Raw genomic sequence first — 26,223 nt, forward strand, 5'->3', positions numbered from 1 at the left:
TTTACATTGGCCCAAGCGGGAGAATGGAGTCAACTATTATGGACTGCTGAATTCGCCTATAATAATGCAACTCATGCCTCCTTGGGGTGTTCTCCCTTCTTCTTTCTTCTAGGGTGGCATCTCAATATATTGTCCTTCGAAAATCCTGCATTGTCCACTCTCCCGTCCATACAAGAACACCATGCACATCTCAAAACTATACTAGACGACGCCAAGGCCCAATTATCAGAGGCACAAAACAAGAACAAGAAACAAGCAGATACAAAAAGAACACCTGAGCCGGTATATACCATAGGTGATAGAATCTGGCTCAGCACCCGTTATCTTAAACTTAAAGGAAACACCAGGTTACAGCCCAAATTCATTGGTCCCTATACTGTAGAAAAGGTCGTAAATCCCGTAGCCATAAAACTCACCCTTCCTTCTTCTTGGAAAATCCATCCCGTATTCCACGTCTCTCTCCTAAAACCATGTCTCCAGGGCACACGGCTATCGGTTAGACCCCTAGCTCTTGATATCACGGGGGAAGAGGAGTATGAAGTTCAGGGAATACTAGATTCCAAATACGTCAGGGGGAGGGTACATTACCTGATTGAATGGAAGGGATATGGCCCGAAGAGAGATCCTGGGAACCCAAAGCTAATTTGCACTGCCCCGATCTCTTAAGGAGATTTCACTCCCAATTCCCCACCAAGCCTGGAGGACCGCCGAGACGGCGGGCGTTGCGACGAGGTTCTGTCACAACTCGGCGGAGATAGGCACATGAAGTATAGCCCCAGCCGACATGAGTGAGCAAGGGAAGACTACGTATCCCAGGCGCCCTAGAGGCAGAAACCGGACATTCCCTTCTGGTACATAAGCTCCGCCCACACTCTCAACGAGGCTTGTCACCTGAGTACGTCTTGCCTACCGTGGTGATCGGAGTACTCTTTCTGCTGCCAAAATCCACCCTTGAGTCCCCTGAAGAAATCGCTGGATGCTTTACTCAAGTGCCGCTATCGGAGCGTCGCCAAAGAAGCTGGAACATTGATTTAGAGCCTGTCTCTGGTCCCGGCGAAGGGATTGCTGGAGCTCCGTCTTACGCGCGGAAAGACCCCGCTGACGTAGGTGGCCACAGCGCAGCCTGTAGAATTGCGCGACGCGGCAGGATTCAGCTTTCTGAAGTCCGTGCTCAACACGGAAGCGCGCGCCTTCAGTCCTACGAGAGAGAACTCCCCGGAGCTTCCAAGAGCGTTTCTCAAGAGTACAACGCCTCGTTTGCACTGGATTATTCTGCGGAAAGGATTTCCCTAAACCTGGCTTTATTGACAAGTCCGCCCGAACAAAAAAGCGCTTTGCTCCTAGCCTCCCTGAAGAGAAGGGATGGGGGAGACACCGCGCTTACAGACTTCTTAATTTGGCATGTTTACTCCTTCGCCTCCATCTGACTGAAAGATTGGGGTGAAAGAGAGTATTTCGCCTGGAGGAATTGGATTACCCCTTCCTGTGTCTGCGCAGAGGCTGGCACTAGCACGTTCTCCCTGAAGTCTAAGAGAGACGCTCTTTCAGATAAGTGCCCCTACGTTGGTGAGCGACAACGTTTTTGTGTGGTCTTCCTCTTCCTGCACCATTGCCACTGTTATCATTTGAGTAGATGAGCTGCCGATGCCTGAGTAAGTACACACACATAAGGTGGGAGGGGGAAGGAGTGTAAGGCATATGGATTATAGTTGTTAATGAATGTGTGGTCTCTCTTCCAGGGCACTCAGGGTGACAGATAAGACGCGAGAGAATCATTCCCCCCGAAGATCCCCTAGTCCTGAGGTTTCATAGAAGCGCTCCAGTTTCTTTATCCCTTTTTTTCCCTTTCCCCGATTAGAGATATGTCCCTGTAGTGTACGTCTAATTACTCACGGACATCTCTCCTTAAGGGAAGGGGTAAATCTACGTCTCCATCGTTCCCGCTGTATCCGGCTGTTGTTGCAGGCTCTGCCTTCCTCTGTGTGACACCGATAGAGCAATACCCGTTTCCTTGTTTGCTTCCCCTCCCTTTTGCCTATTGTTGTTAAAATACCCAATCGGCCTCTGTTATATTGGAATTTATTCCTGGATGGTTCGGTCGCTCTATCTTGTGGATTGTTTGCCAAAACTTAGCGCTGTTATGTTGCTTGGCATCATACAGTAACTTGGTCCACATTTCATCATTCTTTAGTCTTATTTTCCTCCACTTCCTCCTTTTCAGTAATACCTCCATTTGCCGAAGGGTCGACTGCAACTCCAAGTTCCCTGGTGTTTTTCGAAGTTGTCGTAGTGTTTGGTTTATTGTACGTTTTAAACTCTTAGATTCCGGTCTGAATTTCACTTTTGTTAGTCTTCCGATTGTCTTGGTTTGGTCACAGTCCTGGTCGCAAATTTCCCACTGAAGGTCATCATAAAGATTTCCCATGCTATTGCCGTTGGGACGACGGTTTCTTTTTCTCTCACGAATAAAATTTGATCAGAGGCTGATAGTGCTTCAATATTGTTAGGATTGCACCTTATACGCTTTAGGTTAGAGATTTCTTCAGTTGCAATCGGATTCCAAACATCTAGTATGTCAGCCGGCCTCGTATTCAACAGCACTTCCTGTGGTAGGTGATCACTCTGTGCATTGTCGCCTATTCTAAAGGTTGCTATTTTGTTGAACATGGCTAGTGCTGTAAACGTAAAATCTAGGTAAGAGGACGTTTTTGAGGAGTGGAATGTAGCAGTTGGTAGATTATCCTCCAAGAAGCGGCCGTTCAGTGCTCTTAAATTGAAAGGTTCTAAATCCTGTAGCAGATGTTTAGCCCATCTCGACGATTTATTAATTTTAGCTCGGTCCTGATTCGGTATCCCCCATAATGCTGTGAGTTCGTGTACAGGGCCGCCATCTTGGCCTGATCCAAAAAGATGTAGATTAAAATCGCCAGCAACGATTATGTGGTCGGTATCTTGCTCATCCATAATCCTTTTTATTTCCTTTGACAGCTCCTTTTCATTGCTTTTTGTTTTTGTTTGGGATGCACGTAGGTGTTAATTATTATAACTTCTTGGGGCATATTGTCAAACTTAAGCGTTATCATTATTGCTTGAACCGCATTTGGTGGTTTGATTTTCGTCTCTATGGACTGTGTTTTGCCTACTGTAGTTATTGAAGCCATCATCATTAGTCCCCCCGAACGGCGACCAAAATTGGAGCCCTTTGTTGCCAGAACGAAAAGGAGGTGTACCCTTGGAGCTCTAGGGCCTTATCGTCCCAGGTTTCCTGGAGGAGTATCATGTCAAATATCTTTAAATAATTAACTGTCTCGTGATCGTCCATTTTGGCTGCCAGGCCGTTGATGTTCTAGATACACAGTTTAATTTTTCCTTGCTCCGGTGGGTCTATCTGTGAGGTGTTGCTCTCTTGTCAATTTGGACGCTCTGTTGTTATTGTGCGTGTTATTTGCGACCGAGCCTGTGTTTCCGGTGTCAAAATTGGAATTGGAGACCCTAAGCTTGTGCTTGGATTGGAACCCTTTATGCAAGCTGTTAATTCACCAGGAGTTCTGCTTCTTGCCCCTCTTAATACTGAGGTGGTGATTTTGACTGGGGAGTTGATCCGAGCCTTTAAAAACGGAGTTGGATAAGGAGATTTCAGTTTGGGTACCAATTTTATACCCCAATGCTTGAGCTTTCTTTCTTCTTCCTTGAATTTGTTCGCAATTCCACTGGAACTCCATCAAATCCTGGTTGCCTCAGGCCCCAGACGATTATTGGATGGAAGGAATTCTATGGAGAGTAAGTCCGATGATCTTATGTTTCCAAGGCTCAGGATGGAATTTAAAAGTCGTAGAACATTCTCTCTATTTAATATGTCAGCTCGTCCCCTTGATTCATATTCAGGAATGAGAATGATGCTGATCAATTCTTCAGTAGTACTCTCCTTCGTTCCGTAAATAGAGGTTTCCTCCTGAGGATGAGGCCTTAATTGCAAAAGGTTGTTCTGTCCCGCTCCTTGGTTGACATAAGTGCGGGAGATTGGCGGGAGGACAGACAGAGACTTGGTTTTGCTAGGTGAGCAGCTTTGTTTTGCAGAGCCCCCCGCCGACTGTTGTGCTCGGTCTTCATTTTCTGACAGATGGACTTCATTGGAGGATGACCTCAAGGTTTGTTCTTCCTTAATATGGTAAGGATGTTCTTGTTTTGGAGTTACTGGCTCTTTTACTGATAGGGTTGACTCCTGCTTGTAGTTCGCTTTTGGGGTGTTCCGTCTTGCTGATCTCAATGGTAGCCCCAAAGTGGCAGCCGTGGTTGTGGGAGGCCCTGCGATGGAGTGATCCAACCTGCCAGACAAAGTGGGGAAGGGATCGGGCCCAATTTCTTCAACATCAGAATCTGGTACAATCACAGTGACGTGTGGTTTACTCGAAGCACTAAGAGCAAAGGCTAGTGGCTTCTTATTACGTCCCTTCCTTTTTTGTTTGTGACGGACTTTCCGAGGTGTGGTTTTTTTTTTGGGCAGGACTCGTTTGGGTTGGGGCCATTATTGGTGTTGCATCACTACCTACAGGAGTGATGGATAAGTTAGTTGGTGTTGGATCCATTTTTTGGGGTTCTGACAGAGCTGTCCCTGGCTTATGCTGTCCATCTGTAGATTTGAAGGACATTGAAGCGCTGCCTTTTATGTCGGATTGGAGATTCCCTAACATAGATGGTAATGTTATTAGCTTATCAATTATTGGGGCGCAAGTGCATTCAAGATGGATGGTTTGGCTTCCGTGTAGCACTTCTTGTCCCCGCTTAATTAAGCTATTGAGCTCTGATAACATTTTGTCAAGCCCTGACGTAAAGTCGGCCAAGGTCTTAAGGACCGTGGGCTGTAAATCCATTTTATGCGATTGGTATTGTAGAGCTGTAGTTGTATATTACATTGTATTTAAAATTGCCACCCAAATAGATTCTGTGGGCTTGGCCTTGCTGAGATTGCATCTTTCCGACAGTGGTGTGTTAGTTATTTCAGGAGGTGTATGATTTTGAACCGGTTTTAAATGATAAGAAGCAACAAGCTCCTCCCATTCCTGTGAAGCCAGGAAAGACATGTCTGGACTTGATGCGTGGGAGACATCATGTAGCGTTCTGATGGTTTGCTGAACAGTGGGCTGTTAGAGGCCGCCGGGTCTGCTGGTGCACCTGGTTGTAATTCTTGCCCCTGTAATGGGGAGCTGTTTTTGGGTGCAACGGGGGGGGGGGTGTTCCCAATTGTTCAGCAGACTTGTTTGGGGCCAAGGAGTGACCCTGAGGGTTCCTCATGCCTCCTAGTAAATCAATTTAGACTCTTACCCCTATTGTCTCTTCAGATTCCCCGCCTGTCAGCCTGATGTCGGTAGTGTTTTTTGATGGAACCTGGTTACCCACCGTAGGCGTATTCCTTTGATGGTTTTTAACTTGGTGGTGGGATAGGGGTTCAGGGGACGCGGTGAGAGGCTGATGAGTTAGTCTGAACTTCTCTGGCTGTAGTGGCGTTTGCAGCCCTTTTACGTTCTCACTTTTGGAGTAAATTACTGTTCCAGGATCTTTCAAGAAAGAACATTTTGTGTAAATGTTTGGTTGGAAAGTACAGGGGTTTTTCCTTTGGAATGGCCCGTCAATGCTTATGAGATCATTGTCCATTTGGGTTCCTGGTAGCTGCGTCGAGTCGGCTAATTGATGAGAAATTATTTTTCCCGTTCTTTGCACTGACATCTTCGCCATTGGTAGAGGAGTTTGTGTCGGAGCAAATGCTGGTGTTGCCCTTGGCTAGATTGCTTTCTATACTTGTTTTAATAGATACTAGCCCCAGTCCAGGGCCACTTGAAACCACTGTGATTGCTTTTTCTTTTTTCTCTTTGGGTTTTGGCCTTAAGGGAGTCTTCCTTCCTAGGCTTGACCTCATGACTGTATTGGCACCGTGGTCCAAGTCTGATATAACAGCACCAGGTTGCTCCAAGCGGCGTGTGGCAGAGTGTGATATAATACGGGTGGGATACAGATGAGGTACAGGTAAGATGCAGGTAGAGATTGTCACTGATTTTCGATGGTAAGGCTGGTGAAGGCTGTACTGGTGAGAGTGAACGCAATTATCGCAGTTGCCGCAGTTACCAGACCTTGATGAAATAGTCAGGGAGGAACAGGGGCAGCGAGGGGGGACAGGGAGGAGAGAGAGGGTCAGAAGGCACAGAAAGCACAGTGGCGGTGCACCCAACCAGGTCACAGGCTCGCCTGGCACTTCACTCGGTGGCCACCACTGTGGTCACACTCTCTCTCCACGCACCATCAGCAGCCCCTCAAACCCCGTCAGCTCTCTCAGCGGCTCCGATGCAAGGAGTCCGGCAAGGAGAGAATGCCTCAGCGCCACAGCGCAGATCCCATGAGCCACACTGCGGACCAGGGGGGCCAAGGGGCCGATGAGGACCAAGAAAGTCAAGAGAGGCAAGCGGGGCCAAGAAAGTTAAGAGAATCAACTGGGGGCTTCAGGCTGGCTGGTTGGATGGTTGGTTGAAGAAGCCGCCGCCGCCTGTGCCTCACCGCGCCTCACCGCGCCTTCACTGCACCGCACCTCTCCGTGAACTGGGGGACGAAGATGCCGCGAGCCGTCCGAAGCCGCCTAAGGCCGCGGCGTCCACAGTGCTCCACAGCGCTCACGGCGCTCGACACCAGCAGTCCGCGGTGCTCACGGCAAGCTTCACCGCCACCCCACTGGGAGATGGATGGTGATGGGGGCTGCAGCGGGCTGCAGCGGGCTGGAAGAAGCATCCTGGCCTCCTGATCGTCAGCACAATACTGTAAGCGGCAAGCGGGAACAGGACACTCCGAAAACCAAGACTGGAAAGAGGTAACGTCATGGGGAGGGACCTCTAGGCCTTTCCCAAAACTGTATGTACATCTTGAAAGAATCTAGGAAGCCTTCTATCAGGAAATCGTACGCTTTCAAATGAAAGCGTTTCTGCTGGTGTCTTCACAATGGCCATCATCCAATTCTATGCCAATAGCGGGTGCTCTTGCCTTATTTATTGAGCCTAGCCAAATCTGGTCTCCAGTTTGAATCTATTATGGTACATCTTGCAGCCATTACTGCCTACAGAAAGTCACCCACGCAGGTTTCTCTTTTTCAAATGCATGTAGTCAAGGACTTCCTACAGGGTTTAAAAAGGTTTATCCACCTGTAAGGTTACCCTCTCCCTCATGGGAGCTTAATGTGGTTTTCTCTAAAATAATGGACCCCCTTTTGAACCAATACACAATGTGTCTTTACAACACCTTACCTGGAAGACCACTTTCCTAGTGGCTATCACTTCAGCGCCCATAGTCAGCGAAATCCAGGCTCTTTGCGCAAAATAACCTTTTCTGATTTTTCATTAAAAAAGGGTGGTCATGAGAACACATCTAGTGTTTTGCTTAAGGTCATTTCTGATTTTTCATATCAATCAGACCATTACTCGCACAACGTTTTTTCCCAACCCTTCCACATTACCAGAAAGGGCTTTGCACTCCTTAGATTTGAAAAGGGTTCTTAAGTTTTACCTTGACAAAACCAAGGAGATCAGACATTTTGACCACTTGTTTATTAACTATGGTCCAAGGCGCACTGGTTTGGCTTCCTCCAAGCAATCTATCTTAGGTGGATAGTGTCTTGCATATCTCTTGCTTACCATTTAGCCAACAAAAGCCTCCCTTGTCGACCTAGAGCCCACTCTACAAGGAGTAAAGCAGCCACTGCTGCTCTGCTCAGAAATGTATCCATCACAGAGATCTGCAAGGCTGCAACAAGCGATCAGTGCATACCTTCGCTCGCCATTATTAACTGGACTCAGGCACTAAAGCAAATGCCAAAGTAGGGCAGGCTTCACTCACAAATCTTTTTGGCTTATTGTATTATTACTTGCTAGAAACTGGCTTTCATTTGTCCGCAAAGTTATGAGCTGGGCTTGCTATTCTATGTACTGCTCATGACTATTGATGAGTGTCTCCTGGAAGAGAAGGATAAGTTACTTGCCTGTAATCCTGGTTCTCTTCCAGGGGAATACTCATCAAAGTCATAAGCAACCCTCCCTCCTCTCCGGACGAATACTTAATGCAGCAGCTAGCATATGGTTTATCCTCTGAATGTTTCTTCTGGTCACCGTAAAAAACAGACCTGACCTAACTGTCACCTGTGGGCCATGATGGAATAGAGGAGGTCCTGGAGATCTTAAAGACACTGTGCCAGTTTTTCCGTGTTATGTTTTCCCAATGCAACCTATGGGTTAGCAATGCCTTTCATTCCCTTACCTTTTCCCCTTTCAAATAAAGGCTAGCTTTACACTTGGAAGTGTGTATGTTCTCTATGTTAGACATGTTTAAAGTATATGGTTTATTTTAAATGAAAAATTCAATGAAATTTCTTAGCCTATATTTTCTGTAGGCTGCATGTGGATATATATATATATCAACAGAGAGAGGGAGAGCTTTGCATGTATATGTCTGTTTTTTACGGTACTTTGTACTTTTTAGGTCAAAACATACATATATATGGTATTTGATATGTGCTCTGGGCTCCTCACATGTGGTCGGGACTACTCAATACTTATGACTATGATGAGTATTTCTCTAGAAGAGAGCCAGGATTACAGGTAAGTAACTTATCGTTTCCCAATGCATAATAACATAAGACTAAAGAGAAAAACCAGGAAATTTCCCTCCCTATGATCCACTTCGACAAAAACATGCACTCAGACAAGGACATCCAAGCAATCCTAAACGCAAGTGATTGTTCTCCTAGGATGAGAGTTTCCTTCTATCATTCGTGTCCAATTCCTAGGAATTTCACCTCCTCCTATTACCACACAACTCCAGGTGGTTCCTTGAATTTTTTGTGTCATTAAAAGATATGTCAGACAATTTTAATATCAAGATTTATGGTGCCATTAGAGCCACCCGTGGAACTTACTTCCCCTTCACGGTTATATGACTGCGGGCCTAGAATTAGTTCTCTCAACTCCAACCTTAAAACCACCATAGTTCTAGCTATCCACTCCCCACAACAGTGATGATGAAGCCTGTGACAATGAGGAATATCAGAATGCAAGATGCAGATGAAGATTGAATGATCACTTTGTTGCCAGTAAAGAGTCACCTGAGCACCCAATATTGAATTTTTTACTAGGTGAAATGAGGATCGTTTTATTTTATGATTAAAAAACATATTCAATATTTGAGTAATAGGCAAACTAAAGAGAGAAAAAAGTGTCCTTAAGCCTTATATACACAGTGGGAAAACAAGAACTGTGTTCTCTCTCTTGAGAGTATTTGGGTAGATGGCCTCATCGCAATTAAAATACTGTTATTGCCACGTGCTCTTTTACTCACTGCAAAACATTTCTTTAGTAGAATATGCACCAAGATGCTTAATGAGACAGTTTAATATTGGCTCAACCAATTTGTCAGCATCTTGGAGTCGCTGGAAAAAAATCAATTGGTAGATTCTCAGCACCACAAGATGATGAAGGTTGTAGTTTGACTGCTCTTGCAGTGTGACTTATCCCCACCATTACAGCTGCCTTGAAGACTTCCAATTTACCAGTTGTGGCAATACTCAATAACAAAACAATTTAGATGACTTAATTCTTGGAGTTCTTGCCACCAGAGAGGAGGAAGATAGCTACCAGCATCCCCTGGAAGAAGAAAGTATATTGGACGATCTACTAAAGACAGCATTGGATAATAGCAAAACAGGTTGTTGTCAACTGGACATAGAAGAGTAAATAGAAAGCAGGGATGGCTTAGAGTCACTAACCTCAGCTCTGAAGTGTAGGCCTTTGTCTCTCAGCAGAGGACTTATATTTGGACTGGAAATTGATTAATGTTTATAGACCATGAAACAAGCCATTGAGATGGCAAGTTCCTGCAAATCCTTGCAAATTAAGAGAACCTGTCCTTTTTCTGATCATGGCAGAAGACTAGATACAAATAAAGGATCTGTCAGATTATGAATGTTTAGACCCAATGGTGGGCCCTGCAGTACCCAAATGCGTGTGTATGTGGGCAAACATTTTTTGCTGCCTACAGTAGGACTTTAGTGAAAATTAGGGAGGGGAGTGAGAGAGAAAGAGAAACTAATAGACCTCACTCTTCAAAAAGAAATTGTTTAAGCCGAGGGACAACAATAACACTATTTCAGTGTTTAGGATATGGGGTGTTCTGAACTGGCTGTAGGAAAGACAGAGGGCAACAAGTAAGTAAAGGATACCAGCAGGAGTGAATATCTACAATAAGTTAGCACATGAGAGGCTTACCAGTTTCAGCAGCAGATGGTACCTTTATGACCCCTAAGCGGACACTGAATCCATCTGAGGGTCATAGGGCGTCGATACAAATTCACAAGTCAGAAGTTAGTAAACAAGAGAAAGAGGAAGCAAGCAAACACAATGCTAAGGAGTAAGGGATGCCTAACAGAGATTCTACTGAGGGGAACAGAGAGGGAAGATATTTCTGATTGAAACTGATGAGGCTGGGAACACTAAACAAATGACTGTTCTGATTACTCACTTCCAGGTTTAGGGTACACATTTAACACTAAAGAGTAAGGAAGGTCTAATAGAGATTCTACTGAGGGGAAGAGAAACAGGAGAGATTAACAAAGTTGAGACCGAACACAGGGAGGAGCCAAGCGCCGGAGCAAGATGGCCGCTTGAACACCGGGCTCCGTGGTCGCCACCCCTGGGACCCCTTATCCTGCATGAGATCCTGCCCTGAACTGCATATGTAAGGGTATCGCTTGGCAAGCGGTGCCGAAGCCCGAAAACCCGGTGTCTCTGCCCCCCTCGACGGCTGAGTTCTCGGCGCCGCTTGTAGGGGCCTGCACGAGGACTTCGAGCCGGGAGCTGGAGTGAAACAGGGACGGCGAGGAGGTGGGACAGAGGCGGCGGCGTGGACCGGAAGTCGCCGGCCGGGGGGACGCCATTCCTCGGCATGAGTTCGGAACTGAGAGGCGCGCTGGTGGCTTTTTCCCCTCCCTCCGGCTGCGGGCACAGACTGTGAATTTCCCCTGGGCGCGGTGGGGATGTGAGGCCAGAGACGCCGGAGGACGCTTCCGGGTGAGCGGGGTGCCTGGGGTGACGGCGCCTTGCGGGGAAGACCTTCGCTGCACGGTCGGTGCATTGCCTTGGGCACTCCGTAGCCAGTGAGAAATAGCTGGGCCCGTCCCCCTCTGCCGCCGGGGGCTGAGTGATCGGACCTGCCTGCACGGCTCGTGCAAGGGAGTGCTGCATTGTGCAGGTGCTGGAGGGGAGATACAGGGCCTAGGACTCGGACCGGGAGCCGCCGATCCAGGAGAGCCATCAGTAACGTATATTCAGGCAACGCAGGCGGAAGTGGAGGCGCTAGTGAGTCCCCCCCCCCCCCCCCGCACCCCCTGAGCCAGGATCGCTCCAGGGCGTGGAGCGGAGGTGCTGGTGAACGGTGGCTGACCGCGGCGATCTTTGAGTGGCGGCTGGACCTGGTTGGACGCCACGGCGCACTGCCGGCACCCGGGAGGCGATTTCTTTCAGCTGGGTGAGCAAATCAAAAGACACTTTGGCAACACCAGAACCGCAGTTCGGGGGGAGGGCGTGATTGCAGAGAGATCGCCCTGGACTTGGAGAGGCGTCGACCGGCGCCAGCGGGACGGTGCAGAGACCTGCCAGCGAAATGGGGAGCAGGGTGGAGGCCGAGAAGTCCCAGCCTAGAATTACTAAAGGGAACAAGCTGATTCAGACCAAAAAATTAGATCGCTATACGCAGCCTAAAGACCCGTTAACGGACCAGCGACAGGCATTGCAGGCCGGGAGAGACTCAGTGAGCCCCTCTCCGGAGCTGACCCCGCAGGATGTAATGCCCGTCATAGGAGGGGTCAAGTCCTCCCTTGAAGGCAAGCTGGAATCCCTGGAACATAAGCTGGACACGGTCTCTATAGAAGTAAATTTAATACGGGCAGATCTCACCAAGGTCAACGAGAAAGTCAAATCTCTGGATATTAAAACGGCCGGCCTGACAGAAGACGTGTCGCGGCTCCAGTGAGAAGTCCAAGATCTCAAGGGTTTCTGTGAACTGGCTGAACGTAAGTTGGATGATTATGAAGGGAGTCTAGACTTAACAACGTCCGCATTTTGGGGGTGCCCGAAAAATCAGAGGGACACGCGCCGGACCTCTTTGTGGAAGACTTGATTCTTAATCACCTCAAACCTAAGGGCCTCGGAAAATTCTTCACCATCGAGCGGGCGCACAGGGTCCCGGGTGGGCGAACCAAGCCTGGAGCGCCACCCCGCCCACTGATTGCACGAGTCCTCAATTTTAGGGACAGAGACGCTATTCTGCAGTCGGCCCGAGCGTCGGCCCCTCTGCGCTATGAGTATGCCGCCCTCTCCTTCTTCCCAGACTTCACTCAGCTGGTGCAGAAACAACGTAAGACTTTCCTCACAGTCAAGAAACAGCTCAGGGACAAAGGGATTAAATACGCTATGATGTTTCCGGCGCGTCTGTGGGTGGAGAGCGAGGGGAAGGTGTGGTTTTTCGATACCCCCGAAGTGGCGCCGGACTGGGTCGACAGTCGTCACGTTCATGGGGCTAGAGGGCGCTGCAGAAGCAGGGAAGAAGAGGTGCAGGAACAGGCCTGAAGTCGGCGGGCGGGCTTATGAACACTGTACTGGTGATCAGGTATGGGGGTCGTGGACCCCAGAATGGGACATAATCAGTGGGAACATGGCATCGCAGCAATGGACTGCTGAGTGACATTCAGGGCACAATTCTGTTAGAAATAGGGGACCTGGGGGTGGTGGGTGGGCTGCCTCCTCGGTACTATATTTAGTTATCGTTAGAGATAGGGTATAGGGTGACAGGCACTCTGCCAGTTTGTTATGGGTGGTCCCAATCAGCAGGGGTGCAGGGTGGGGGGGAGTTGGGGGGATGGGGCATTGTTATTGCACTTGAATTTGTTGTTGTAATGTGTTTTTCGACGACGTCAGAATGGTTAGCAGAGCGAGAGCGACTACGGCAACAGTATGGTAATGAGCAATGAGCGGGGTTTGGGGGTCAAAGTCCTCAGATGGAACGTAAATGGGCTGGGGGACAAACTAAAGTGGGGGATGGTCAGCCAATTCGTCAGGAGGCACGCCCCGGATGTAGTCCTCCTCCAGGAAACACATCTAGTTGGGAATAAATGCATGGCCCTGCACAGGGGGGGGGTACAGAATGGTGGCACACTCGGGATTCACATCTGGGTCCCGAGGGGTGGGCATACTAGTGAAGAACTCTTTCCCTTTCACAATAACGGCTTCCTGGACCGATGTCCGTGGCAGGTATGTCGGGGTTTCGGGTCAGTGGGAAGGGAGGGCGGCTACATTTATCTCCATATATGTCCCGCCCAGTTTGCAAGCGGACACCTTTAAAGATCTGGGCTCCATCTTTCTAGCATTCCCGCTGGGTATCCCGGTAATAGGGGGAGACTTCAACGCGGTGGTAGCCGGGGATGTAGATAGGCACCCGCCGCGGGACTTGCGACCCTCCCAGAGGTGGCTGTCAAACTTTCTAGAAACAGTGGGGATGGTGGATGGGTGGCGTACCCTCAACCCTGGCAGGGCCCAGTATACTCCCGTATCGAGTTTACATCGTAGTCTGTCGCGCATTGATTACATCCTAGTCCCAGCGTCACAGGCCCATACTATCCAAGAGATTCGTCATCTGGGACGGGGTATCTCCGATCACTCCCCTGTGTGGCTTCAAATGGGAATGGGAAGCATCACTGTAGGCAAGATAGCCCCAATAAACCCATGGTACCTGAAGGATCCGACCATCCGCAAAAATGCTATCAAGGCCACTGACGATTACTTTCAGGAAAATGGGGGCAAGGTCGACTCTGCGCAGACCCTGTGGGAGGCGTACAAAACAGTCATTAGGGGAGAGGTTGTTTCTTCAATAGCGGGAAAAAAGAGGGATAGGCATGCGGAATTGGTGAGAGCGGAGGAGGACGTGTTGAGGTCAGAGGAGGAGATAGCCCAAAGGGTGACCCCTGAAGGCCTCCACCGGTTGAAGTTGAGGCAGGAGGAGTTCAATAGCATTGCCAAAAATAGGGCGCAGGCGCAGTGCGGCAGGGTTCAGAGCAGAGTGTACGAACTGGGTGACAAGGCCGGGAAGTTGATAGCGTGGCTGGACAGGAGAGACTGGGCCTCACGTCTGGTACCCGAGGTACAGGGAGACGACTCGTCTCCTATTACCGAACCGCAGGCCATAGCAGACGCATTCGCTAACTATTACCACTCGGTTTATAGTACCTCCGGGATATATTCGGGAGAGGACAATAGCGCGATGATAGGGGACATAAAACTTCCCGCACTCTCGGATGAAAACGGGGCATACATGGAGTCCCCACTGACAGATGAGGAAGTGGCGCAGATGATCAGAGGAGTGCGGTCCGGGAAAGCCACAGGTCCTAACGGTATTCCCGGTAGAGCTATACAAGTTGGCGGCTAATAAACTGGCCCCCCACATCCGTGCAATGTTAGAGGAAAGTAGAGAGAAAGGAATGCTTCCATACGACCAGCGGGTGGCCAATATAGTCGTCATACATAAAGACGGCAAACCCAGAGCGAATTGCGCATCATATAGGCCAATATCGCTCCTAAATGTGGAGCCTAAAATACTGGCAAAACTGTTGGCCACGCGATTGATTAAGGTAATCAATACGCTGGTACACCCGGATCAATCAGGCTTTATGCCGCATCACAACACGGCCCTCAACCTGCGCCGCCTTCACGGAATACTGAGTAGAGCATCTACTATACAGGAGCCGGCGGCCCTGGTTTCATTGGATGCCACCATGGCATTTTACATGGTTGAGTGGCCCTATTTGTTTGCGGTGTTGAGCAAATTTGGGTTTGGTCCGGAATTCTTGAGCTGGATCTGTCTTCTATATTCCGACCCGATGGCCCGTGTAATAGTGAATAACCGAAAGTCCAAGGACTTCCAGTTGAGCAGGGGCACTCACCAGGGATGCCCCCTGTCGCCGCTTCTCTTTGCGCTGGCTCTCGAACCGCTGGCAGCATGGATTAGGCAAGACCGATCTATTCAGGGACTACGGTGGACTAACGATTGGGAGGATAAGATCTCCCTGTACGTGGACGACATCCTACTCTATATCGCTGCCCCTAGGGCGTCACTGATCTGCCTATTGGACATACTAGCTTTTTTTGGTAAATATTCGGGTTTTACAGTTAATTGGTCCAAGTCAGTAATTTATGTGCTGACAGGCGATCCGCCCGCAATACCGTCGAATTGCCCAATAACGATTGCTTTGGAAGGCTTCCGATATCTCGGGATCTATGTGTCCCTGAATCCGAGACTGCGTTTTGCTCGTAACCTGGACCCACCCCTGCAGCAACTCAAATCGGATGTCGCACGTTGGAGGTCCCTTCCTCTCTCCATGCTGGGAAGGGCGGTCCTCTTTAAGATGATGGCCCTCCCTCGTTTCTTATATGCGCTCCAGAACACGATGGATCTGGTGCCGGTGTCATATTTTAAGGAAATTGAGAGCCTCCAGAGGAAACTGCTCTGGGACGGCAGACCCCGGATCGCGTATTCAAAGCTAACCCTGAATTGGTACGATGGGGGTATTAGTCTCCCCGACCTTAGAAAATACTATTGGGCAGCCCCGCTGGCGGCGATTAACCATGGTATACATTGTAGCCCAGATGATCCCGGGTACGTTATGGATAGGTGGCTGCACCCGGGGGGGGGACTATACTAGGGCTCTATATGCCAATCCCGGTAGATTCCCGTTGACTGGCCCTACCGCGCACGTAGTCCAGATATGGCATGCTGTCAATAAGCATTTGGGATGGGATGGTTAACTTACGCTAGCCACGCCACTATGGAACTCGGAAGAGCTAGGGAGCCTCTGGAAGTCCAAGGGATTTGATAAGTGGGATCTTATTGGGATCACACAGATCAAGGACATGTGGGGAAAGGGCACGGTTTTGCCGTTTGCATCCCTTAAAAGACAATATAACATGATGGACACTGAATACTACCGGTATCTCCAGATCCGCCATGCGTTGCTAGCGCAGGTCCCCAGGGACGCGACGCTGCCGGAGGCTTCCCCACTGGAAGCCGGAGTGTTGGACGGGCATATCCCAGAGAAAACTATTTCCCAGATTTACAGGAAGTAAATTAACAATATGGAGGATCCACTGGTGATCCTCAAGGGCAAGTGGAACAGTGAAGGCCTAGAACTGGATGATGAAGACTGGCAAGAGGCGGTCTCCTCCCCGAGGGTGGTAGCAACCCAGGCCAGGCTTAGGCTAGTGCAGCTTAAAATATTGCATAGGACATATGTAACGGGACCCGGACTGGTTCGCATGGGGCGGACGGAAAGTGGAGAGTGCAGGCATGTGGAGACACAGGGACATTCATGCATATAGTGTGGAGCTGTAAGCGGATAGAAGCGTACTGGAGAGGCATACATCGCACCATGCGGACAGTACTAGGGGTCGACATACAGCCAGAGGCGCGGAGATGCCTGCTGAATGTCTGGGAGCCTACTGACCTCAACACATACACAAAGCAGTGGGCTACGCTGGCGTTCATGATTGCAAAAAGGAACATCGCACAGTCGTGGGGTGCTGCTCAGACACCCCGTTTGGGGAGGTGGAAAGAGGATTTAGATTGGTGCATGTTGAGGGAAAAATCGGTGTTTGTAGCTAGGGGATGCCCCGGGAAGTGGAGCAAGGTATGGGGAGCCTGGAACCAGTATAGAGGTGATATATGCCCCCCACCTTATCGGCAAGTTGAGGACGAAGCTCGTGAAACCCCCTAAACACAAAGAAACTATGCTTGTAACATATATTGAAATGTGTAAATTGCTACTGATGGAAATTGAAGTCGCCTGCAAATGTGTCATTGCTGTATGTCAGTCGAATTGGTTTAATAAAAAAAGAATTTACAAAAAACAAAACAAAAAAACAAAGTTCAGACCCAGAATAATGAGTATAAACTAGTATGAGAGCGAAGAGCCACAACAACTTACAAACAGAAGAGATTAACAAAGTTGAGACCCAGAATAATGAGTATGAACTAGTATGAGAGCAAAGAGCCACAACAACTTACAACAGTTTGCCAAGCGAAGGCTGTTTGTCATGGATGGTCTTAATTACAGCTCTGTCACCAGTAATCAGAAGTCTTCCCAAAAATTAAAAGTGAGTAATCAGAACAGTCATTTATTTGTTTAGTATTTCCAGCCTCATAGGTTTCCACTGGCCCGTCTTCTACAGTCTCCAACCCACATGCAACTAATGCCCGATTGTGTGTCTGTGACAAGATTATATTTGGTTTCCTTTGCCACATAAGTTTGCAACCATAGATCTTACCATTTATAAGTGTTTCTGTTTGGCCTCAGATAAACAGCAATGATCTTTACATGAACTCTTTGGTGTCACACTTGTGCTTGTTTGGGCATGGTGTATTTCCCTACTTAGATGATTAGTTGGGAATAGAACTTTGTCTCTAAAGTGCAGTATCATCAACACAAGTAACTGAACCTCTTCTAAATACACTGCTTATTAGTCAACTTGAAGAATACTACAATTACACGTTCCTGGGTGTTAATCTTCATAAGGACCAAGTTGAGGTCCCCCTTTCAAGATACAGGGTTGTAACACTATTTGGATTGTGTAAGAAACTCAGAATAAACAACCCTCCAACAATTAGTCTTAACACTTTTTTGCCCATAGCAAGACAGTCTTCGTCTCGTATATTGAGACTGAAGGCAGAAGGCAACTAGGAACAACTGGACCTGTACGGGAAGCAAGTATGGGGTGAATTGGAAGAGTAAGTATTTCTTCCCGCAGATCTTACCTTAGTTCTCTGTCAGCGTGTATAAGAGAGAAACCTACTGATCTGGGGGATTTTCCTGGACCCTTACACTGAGACAGCAGTCTTCACTGATGCTTCGCTTTCCAGATTGGGTGCAATACCCTCCTGTCAAGGGCCAACGGTAATACCTTACTTCCGATGACAGAGGTTATGATGCTCATATATGTAGAGGGCTTGGTCTTAGTTGAGGCACAGTGGGTACTCTGTCCCTTGTATAAATATAGAAAAATAACAATATACCCCACTAACCCAGGTTATATGTGAAAGTATTTTTTTCAGAAAGAGCACACATTTGTTTATCCTTATTTGAATGAATCATATAATCCTTTTTATACATCACGTGTCTTTGATAAAAAATATTTTTTAAGGCAAAAACATTTTTTTTCAAAAGAGCAATCACATTGACCGTAAAAGAAATGTTGTTTGTGAAATTACACCAATCCAGCAAAACTTAAGTGCCTTCATTTGTGAGAGGAATGATGAAGAAAACAGATCAGCAAGTTTTTTGGTAAAAGAAATGAGTCACACAAACAATAATTCAACCTATTCAAAAAAAGGGCCAGGCTGCTACATAATCCCATACTGACTGAGAGTCAGTATGGGATTATGTAGCAGCCTGGCCCTTTTTTTTAATAGGTTAAATTATTGTGTTTGGCCCAGTTAAACAGGTTTATAAAACAGTTTTAATTGTTTTTAAATCATCACATACACACAATCCATTACACACGGCATCAACAATTCAAAACTCTAACACAATCACTACTGTACAGTTCTGTATTAGTTCATGTGGCACCACCCAGCATGAGGTGTCTTGGTTCTCCTATTCCAAACCATTATAGGTCCATCCCCCACATATCTTTGCAAACTTACACGGGCACCCTCTCCCTTCATAGACCCCCCCCCCCCTCTTTCTGCTTCCATACAAGCCATCTTTCAAGCTGAGCACATTTGTTTAGTTGGGGCAGCTGGGTGCTCCACACTGGCTATGTCTCTTATTGCTAGTATAAAGCCCAGATTGCATTACAATAATTGCGTTCTAGGGATGTCAACATTGCATGGGATCTCCAAGATCGTGAACAATGGCTTCTAGGCACAGGGACCTCCAGAATCCCCAACTGTGCTGCTGTTATTGTAGTCCAGTATCTTCAAATCGAGTGGCACTTCCATATGGTATGGAAAAACATCCTATCTGCTTCAGCACGATGCATGCTTAATGGGGATTGAACTCTTCCCATATTGTACAGTTTACTTCGATTACAGTATACCCTATGGAGTACCTTCAGTTGAATTAATCTCAGCAATTAATCGCCACTTCCTGTGGGTGTATCAGTGCTGCCTATTATTCTAGTTGACCCAGATCTGCTTCCCAGGCTGCCCTAAGTTTGAGTAGGTTGTCAGACCTGGTAATAATGAGAGTTCAGTAAGTACAGGAGAGAACCTTATCCATTAACTCTTCCTGTAACAGCCTGCTTTTCAACTGGTTGCTATCTGGCAAGTCTGGCCAGTCTTCCTTCTCTGCCCCAGGCCATGCCTGAACTGTAAGTAATTATATTGCTGGGTGGGCGATAAGTCTTATTCTTCCTGCAGGTCTTCATAGGATTTTGTAGAATCATCCAGGATTATGTCTCCTAATTTAGAAATGCCAATGGGATCTCACTTTTTGAACCTTGTCAGTTCTCTACAGGAAGAGGAGAAACGGTTCCCTTGTGATAAGGGGGTTTCCCTCTTAAGCCCCCATATATCTTGATGTTCTATCCCAGGTCTCCAGAGTATCTTTGGAAGGGCCTATCAAATCCCTCCTTAATGGTTTCCCATACAAATGTTAAATATAGGAGTGTGGTTCCATTTAAATCTGTTCTAGTCTCATCTCCGGGTTTCCCCTCGAGGCGAACCCCTAATTATTAACAAATTGCGGAGTGATCTTGAGACCCAGGTACCTAAAACTCACCCTCAACACTTCGAGACCGTGGGTTATCACCCCACACCTGTCCAGTCTCCCAGCTTATATAAAATCGATGTCTCCCAGTTAATTCTAAAGCCCGTGTATCATTCAGAATTCCAAAATACTGACAAAATAACGGGAAGAGACAATATGGCTTAAAAAGATACAGCGCAACGTCTTCTGCATATAGTGAAATCTTCTCGTGTTCACATGAGACCTCAGAAAATCCCACTATATCTGCCCACACCCTAATCCAGCATACCAGCAGTTCCATATAGAGGGTGAAGATCAGTGGGGAAAATTGGCCATCCATGTCAGGTGCCATGTGTGAGATAAAATGTGTAAGAGGTTACCCCTTTACTCTTACTTCCACCATGGTTTCCCATGCTGCAAAGCCACCCACTGATGAAATTTAGTGCCAAATCCGAGGCCGGTCTGGACTTGGGAAAAGTATGTCCAGTGGAGAGATTCAAGACCTTTTTCTGTGTTATTACCATAATGACCAATGGCTCGTGTGTATTTTTATCTAAATCAACCCGATTGGGAAATCGTCAAATATTGAGTTGAGTGGACCTCCTGGTTAATATTCCCATTTAGTCTCTGTGGATCCGTGGGTTTGATTACCTTTGCTAGATGCCTCTCAATGATCTTCCACAATATTTTAATTTTGGTGTTTAATAGGGCAATGGGTCTGCAGGAAGTGCAAACATTTCTAAGTTTTTCTTATGCTGACGCCTAGCAGGGTTTTCAAGTGGCTCTATACTTTATAATTTCAATGCTACAGCTGTCCATTGTAGACCTCAGTTTTCTTTAGCATTGATTGGTTTTATACTGATTCATACACAACTCTTCCTATAGGTCAGTGAAATAAAGTGTCAGGTCCTCTTGATCCTACACCAAAAAAACTAAATGGATTCTGGAGCTTAGTTTTAATAGCCTTTGTGAATTCTTTGAATCTAAACAAATTGCTCATGATAACAACATTGAGAGGTAAAAAGGTAAAATTATTTTACTATTATGCTACTAAATGTCCCGCTTGACTGAGCTCTTCAAGTATAAGTATTAGAAAGATGATTTTCCCACCTGCATTCTTTTAGTAACCATGTTTTTAAATTTAGATTTCTATTAAGATCACTCCTGAAATCTTCATGACCACTTAATTAAAACATGTAAACATGTATTGGTTTTATTGGGAGTACCCTCAATTAAGATTGATAGGCTCAACTGCTATGTCTTGGAAGGTATTTTGTCAACACATTATAGATCCCTGGGAATCATGTGATGTTAAATATATTTATGTTGTTCCAGGAAGCAGTTCGTGTCATTATTGCCAACCTCCATGATCTACAGCCATTTGCTACAAGAAATCTAATTATTTTCCCTTGTATCCTTTACTAAGTTGAAAATATTTGCACAGTTTTGCAAACATCATTGTTAAACCTTCAATTATTTCTTCAGTACATGCAGTTGGTCTAAGGCCTGTGCTGCCTGGAAGGTAAGGAATGACAACTGTAAGTTTCCTATTTTAACTGTTGCATGTCTTGTGGGGAACATGCAACAACAATAATTCAATTTAAATATTTCCAGCAGAATTAATAATAAAACATACCTATTTCTGTCCCTCTTAACCTTTCACCATTATGACTTCCTCTATACTGGCCTACAAGCTTTTCATTGCTCTTCTGTCTTAAGTTAAATAAAATTAAATCAGAACATCACTGTAGGCCCTTCTCTTTCGCCTTCCTTCCTACCGTTCTCAATGGGTACCCAACTGATGTCCTCCACCAGCTACGTCCTCATCACTCATGCTGAATCTATTTATGACCAAGATTATATACTGTCCTTTATAAGCACTATCTCCTACTGTGTATTTTTTCGGTCAATACTTGTAATGCCATAATCTGCTCTAATGGCAACTTTCTGGATCATGACGTGAGACTGTCAGCCTTCATCCCTGCATTTCAAATGAGAAGCATAAAACACTTTATTTTCTTTCACATTTCCAGAATAGTTATAAATACCCTGACCCTCAGCAAGCAGGACTATTGCAGCAGAATTTCACTGCCCCCTCTGTATTCTTCCTAGCCTCTACAGAAATTTATTAACATCTGATAGAGACTTTTAGCCGAAGATTTCTTACTGTAGAATTATCCCCAGGCTCAGACTGTATCAGAAAAAGTTTCTTGAGCAGTACCCCTGCGCGCCAGTAGGTGGCATCATTTGGCTCTGCACGACGATGTCATCTGCGCAGGAAGTGACGTGCGCGGTGCCTATATTGACGCCACCCCATAGCGCTGAGCTCAGGTCTTTTTGTTCTGTGTCAGTCAGCGCAGATCTGGGAAGAGCTACCCCTAATCAATTTTTTACAAACTTTTTTCGAAATATTGTTGAAGTGTTTTGAGTTTTTTGTTTCCTCCTGTTGTAGCAGGAATTGTTGTCAAAGAAGGTTGACTTCAAGCCCTGCTGCACCTGTCACCTCTCGATGTCGGATATGGACCCGCACCCTGTTTGCCTTTGGTGTCTAGAGCACGACCACAACCCAAAGGCCTGCTCTGATTGCTATGCCATGCAACCGAAGGCATTGAGGAAGCGATTCCTTAAGCTCCTGGCGACTCGACGTGCGGTGCTGGCAGCGCCCACCGACGGCGCCATCCCCATTTATATCCCCGACTCTAACACTGAGCCGGAGGGGCATTGTTTGACGTCAACTCCAACGCAGCCTAGAGCTATGCATTCCAGGCCCGAGCCCTATTCTTATGGGCTAGGACTCTGAGAGTAATGGGAGGGGTCGCTGGACCCCGAAGAATTCCAACCATATGATACCAACGTGGACTGGTGTGAGGATTTGGCGGGCGCCAGCAGACTGGGTACTTCCCCAGATACTGGCATGCTTTCTCCCTCTAGCATGGCTATGGAGGAGGGAGCTTCATTGGCAATGGTGGTGAAGAGGGCGGCTGAGGTCCTGGACCTTAGCTTGCCCTTGGTGGCAGTCAAGACTAACGTCTCGACGAAAGTGCTTCAGTCGGGAGTGTGCCCTTCAGAACCACTTATCCTGTTTAACAAAGCACTTATTGATGTCCTGCAAAGAACAACGTACCCTGTAGTACTTGGTGGTCCAAGTCTCTACTTCCCACGTAAATCCTGGTGCATTCCCAACCGCACTGCCAGATGGGGAACTCAAGAGGCTGGACAACTTAGGCAAGAAAATGTTTTCTTCCATCAGCCGTCAGTGCAGTCTGTGAACACCGCATGCCTTTTGGGCTGCTATTCCCATGCTCTGTGGGATACGTTGTGCAGGTGCTACCAACAGTTCCAGAGGAGACCTGGGCCATGCTCTGCCAGGCTGTTGCCGACGGAAGGGATGCAGCTAAGTTCACGATTAGATGTGAAGTAGACACTATCGACTTACTGTCGGCAGTGGTGCTTAACAAACAGCAATTGGGTCAGCGGCAGACCCCTCTCCCTTTCCCAACCAGATCTGACAATAGTGACAGAAGCATCCCTCCTTGGATGGGGCGGCCATCTGGGAGAGGTGGAGTTCAGAGGCATCTGGTCTCTGGTGGAATCCTGACTCCATATCAACCTGTTGGAGCGCTGGGTGTTCTGGCTGGCATTGAAAGCATTTCTACCCCCCATCAAGAGAAGGCTAGTGCAGGTGTTCGCAGGCAGCACCACTGCTTTGTGGTACTGCAACAAACAGAGAGGGGTGGGGTTGTGGATCCTTTGTCAGGAGGCCCTGCGTCTCTAAACATGGCTTGAACTTCAGAGCATTTTCCTGGTGGATCAACATCTGAACACCAAATCGGACGAACTCAGCCGCAGATGCCTAGCGGATCACGAGTGGTGTCCCCATCCTTGTGGCTCCCTTCTGGGCTCAGAGAGTTTGGTATCCCGAGCTGCTGAGCATGGCCATCGGTCCTACAATAAGGCTGCAGCTTCTGGAGGATCTTCTGTCACAGCAGCAGGGGAGAGTTCCCCACCTGAACCTGTCAATGCTCTGCCTTTTTGCGTGGAGATTGAGGTGCAACAGTTGATAGCTTTCTACCCTCCTCCCAAAGTCTGTAGCGTTATCTAGACTGCCAGGTGTCCCTCCACCAAGACGGTATACGCCGGCTGTTGGAGATACCTTGTGGCAAATCAATCCCCTTTCTGCGCCCTTTTCGCAGGCTCTCCTATTGATCCTTTCTCTTGCTCTACGGGGCTCTGCTCTAGGCACTCTAAAGGGCTATCTCTTGGCTATTTCAATTTCTCTTCGGTTGCCTGACTAGCTGTCCCTCTTCAAGTTTCCTGTCATAAATAGGTTTCTGAAAGGTTTAAAATATGTGTTCTACATTCTCCATTTATTATGCCCCAGTGGGACCTCAGTCATGCCCTCACTTTCCTTATGCGCTCTCCGTTTGAGCCCCTGCACAATAGTCCACTCAGGCTCCATACCATCAAGATGGCCTTTGTCATGGCTTTAGCATCTACCGGGTCAGTGAGCTTCAGGCATTGCTATCCAAGCCTCCATATCTGAACATCTACCCACACAAACTGGTGTTTCGTACAAGAGCTTCCTTTCCACTAAAAGTTGTTACTCCCATTTACGTAGGCCAATCCATCACTCTGCCTACTTTTTTACGCTCCGCCTCATCCCTCCAAGGGAGAGGAGCTACTTCCCCATCTGGACCCAAAAAAGGGCATTGTTATTCTACCTTGACCGCACAAAAGAGTTCTGGGTGGATGACCAACTCTATGTGGGGTATGTCAGAGCAAAGAAAGGATGGGCTGTAAAGAAGAGGACCATGATGTATTGTGCTCTCTATCAAAACCTGCAACGCATTGGCTAAAAAGCAGCCCCCTGAGAGTTTGCTTGCACATTCCACCAGAGCTAAAACTGCAACCTCCATGCCCTTATGAAATGGAGGAATGTTGCGTAATGGGCGAGGGATTAAGTCCATCCAATTAGGTTCATTATGTTTACATTCCGTATGCAGGTCATAGGTGACTCTGCAGTCAAGTCGCGCCTGATTAAAGCTGGTACTTTATCAAGTCCAACCCGTTGAGTGAACTACCGGGATGTTTAAAGAGGAAATAGAAATAAAAATAATAGTTGCGGGCATGATCATGAATGAGTAGAATGATTGCTGGTTTAATCGAAAATGGTAATAGTATGAATTACGTTTTTTAATCATTTGAGTTGCGTCAGCATTTGAGTTGACGGATATAGGAACACTTATTGCAATCTTGATATTAAATTGGAGTGATACAATATACAGTTTTTTAATTCTATAGGCTATTAGATTTATATGAACAAAATAGATTATATATGTTTCTCTTTTGAATAGGTCTGAAGATTGAGTTTAGGAGAGAAGAGAAAAAATAGTTTTGGTCCTGTGGAAGGTGGTTCCATTGTTTCAAACCCACCAAAATGCATCGACGCCTTATGTTGGCATTAAATTTGTACTTTACCGAACCACATTCTGACAAAGAACTGATGATTTGCATGATGTTCAGTTGATATACGTTTACAAATTAATGTATCCAATGCCAAATGTGATTGTCTCTTTGAAGTCCTTTCCGATTTTTAGAATATGATTTGTATATTATCTATGTTTTTAGCAATTGTTTTTTAATGTATTTGTGGTAAAGAACTCTTTTATTAAATGGTATTTATAAGTGTTTCGATATCTGGTCCAGTTTTGTGCCTGTGATTTATGGTGGAATATAAGTGAGTATATGTGAAGTGTTTGTTAATAGGTGTACCAAAAGGGAATTATACATTTGACTTTGAGTCCTACGTGGTGCCCTGTCCCTTTTGGGTTCTGTGGGGCCTCTCTCACTGTATTTTAGAGACTCTATCTAGCCACAGATTTCTTTGGCAGTTATCATGGGCATGGTACAATATGTGATCATTGGTAATTTCTGTAGTCAATTATGGATTCTGTCAGTTGAAATAACTTGTTTTGCCATACTTCTCAAAATTAGCAGGATGCAATGGCGATTTTAGACACTATTTTTTACCAACAAAGCAAACACTTGCCATAGGCTGCCTACATCTGGAAAAGAAGAGCCTTCTAAAACAAACCCCAAAGTTTAAAGCAGGTCAGAATATATCAGTCCATGTGTCCATTCTGAATTTTTGAAGGTCAAATCCACTGCATTGATCACTGAAGGAACAAAAAGATGTGATGTTAGAATTTCCTTCTGCATAGTTCCTGATGGAATAGCACCTCAGGGCCAGATTAGTTGTCACTAATTTGAAAACCAGCTGCATGTCAGTTTTTTGTCTGAACCAAATCTCTGTAAAGTATGTATTTGAATCTAAATATTTGAAATGTGGTATTAGAATGTATTTGAATTTCTAGGAGTCGCACACCAACTGCATATCATGATCTTAAGTT

General features: G+C 46.7%; 1 protein-coding gene across 1 annotated transcript in view; it reads left to right on the forward strand.

Annotated features, from left to right (window-relative positions):
• MAJIN (membrane anchored junction protein) overlaps positions 1-26,223 on the forward strand; it is a 381,011-nt gene that overhangs the window by 187,981 nt on the left and 166,807 nt on the right. The window contains exon 4 of the mRNA XM_085627772.1: positions 21,149-21,224. Coding sequence (XP_085483898.1) covers positions 21,149-21,224 — 76 coding nt within the window. The remainder of the gene's footprint in view (positions 1-21,148; positions 21,225-26,223) is intronic.

This window comes from Triturus cristatus, chromosome 9 (assembly GCF_964204655.1).
Source record: "Triturus cristatus chromosome 9, aTriCri1.1, whole genome shotgun sequence".
NCBI classification, from domain to species: Eukaryota; Metazoa; Chordata; class Amphibia; order Caudata; family Salamandridae; genus Triturus; species Triturus cristatus.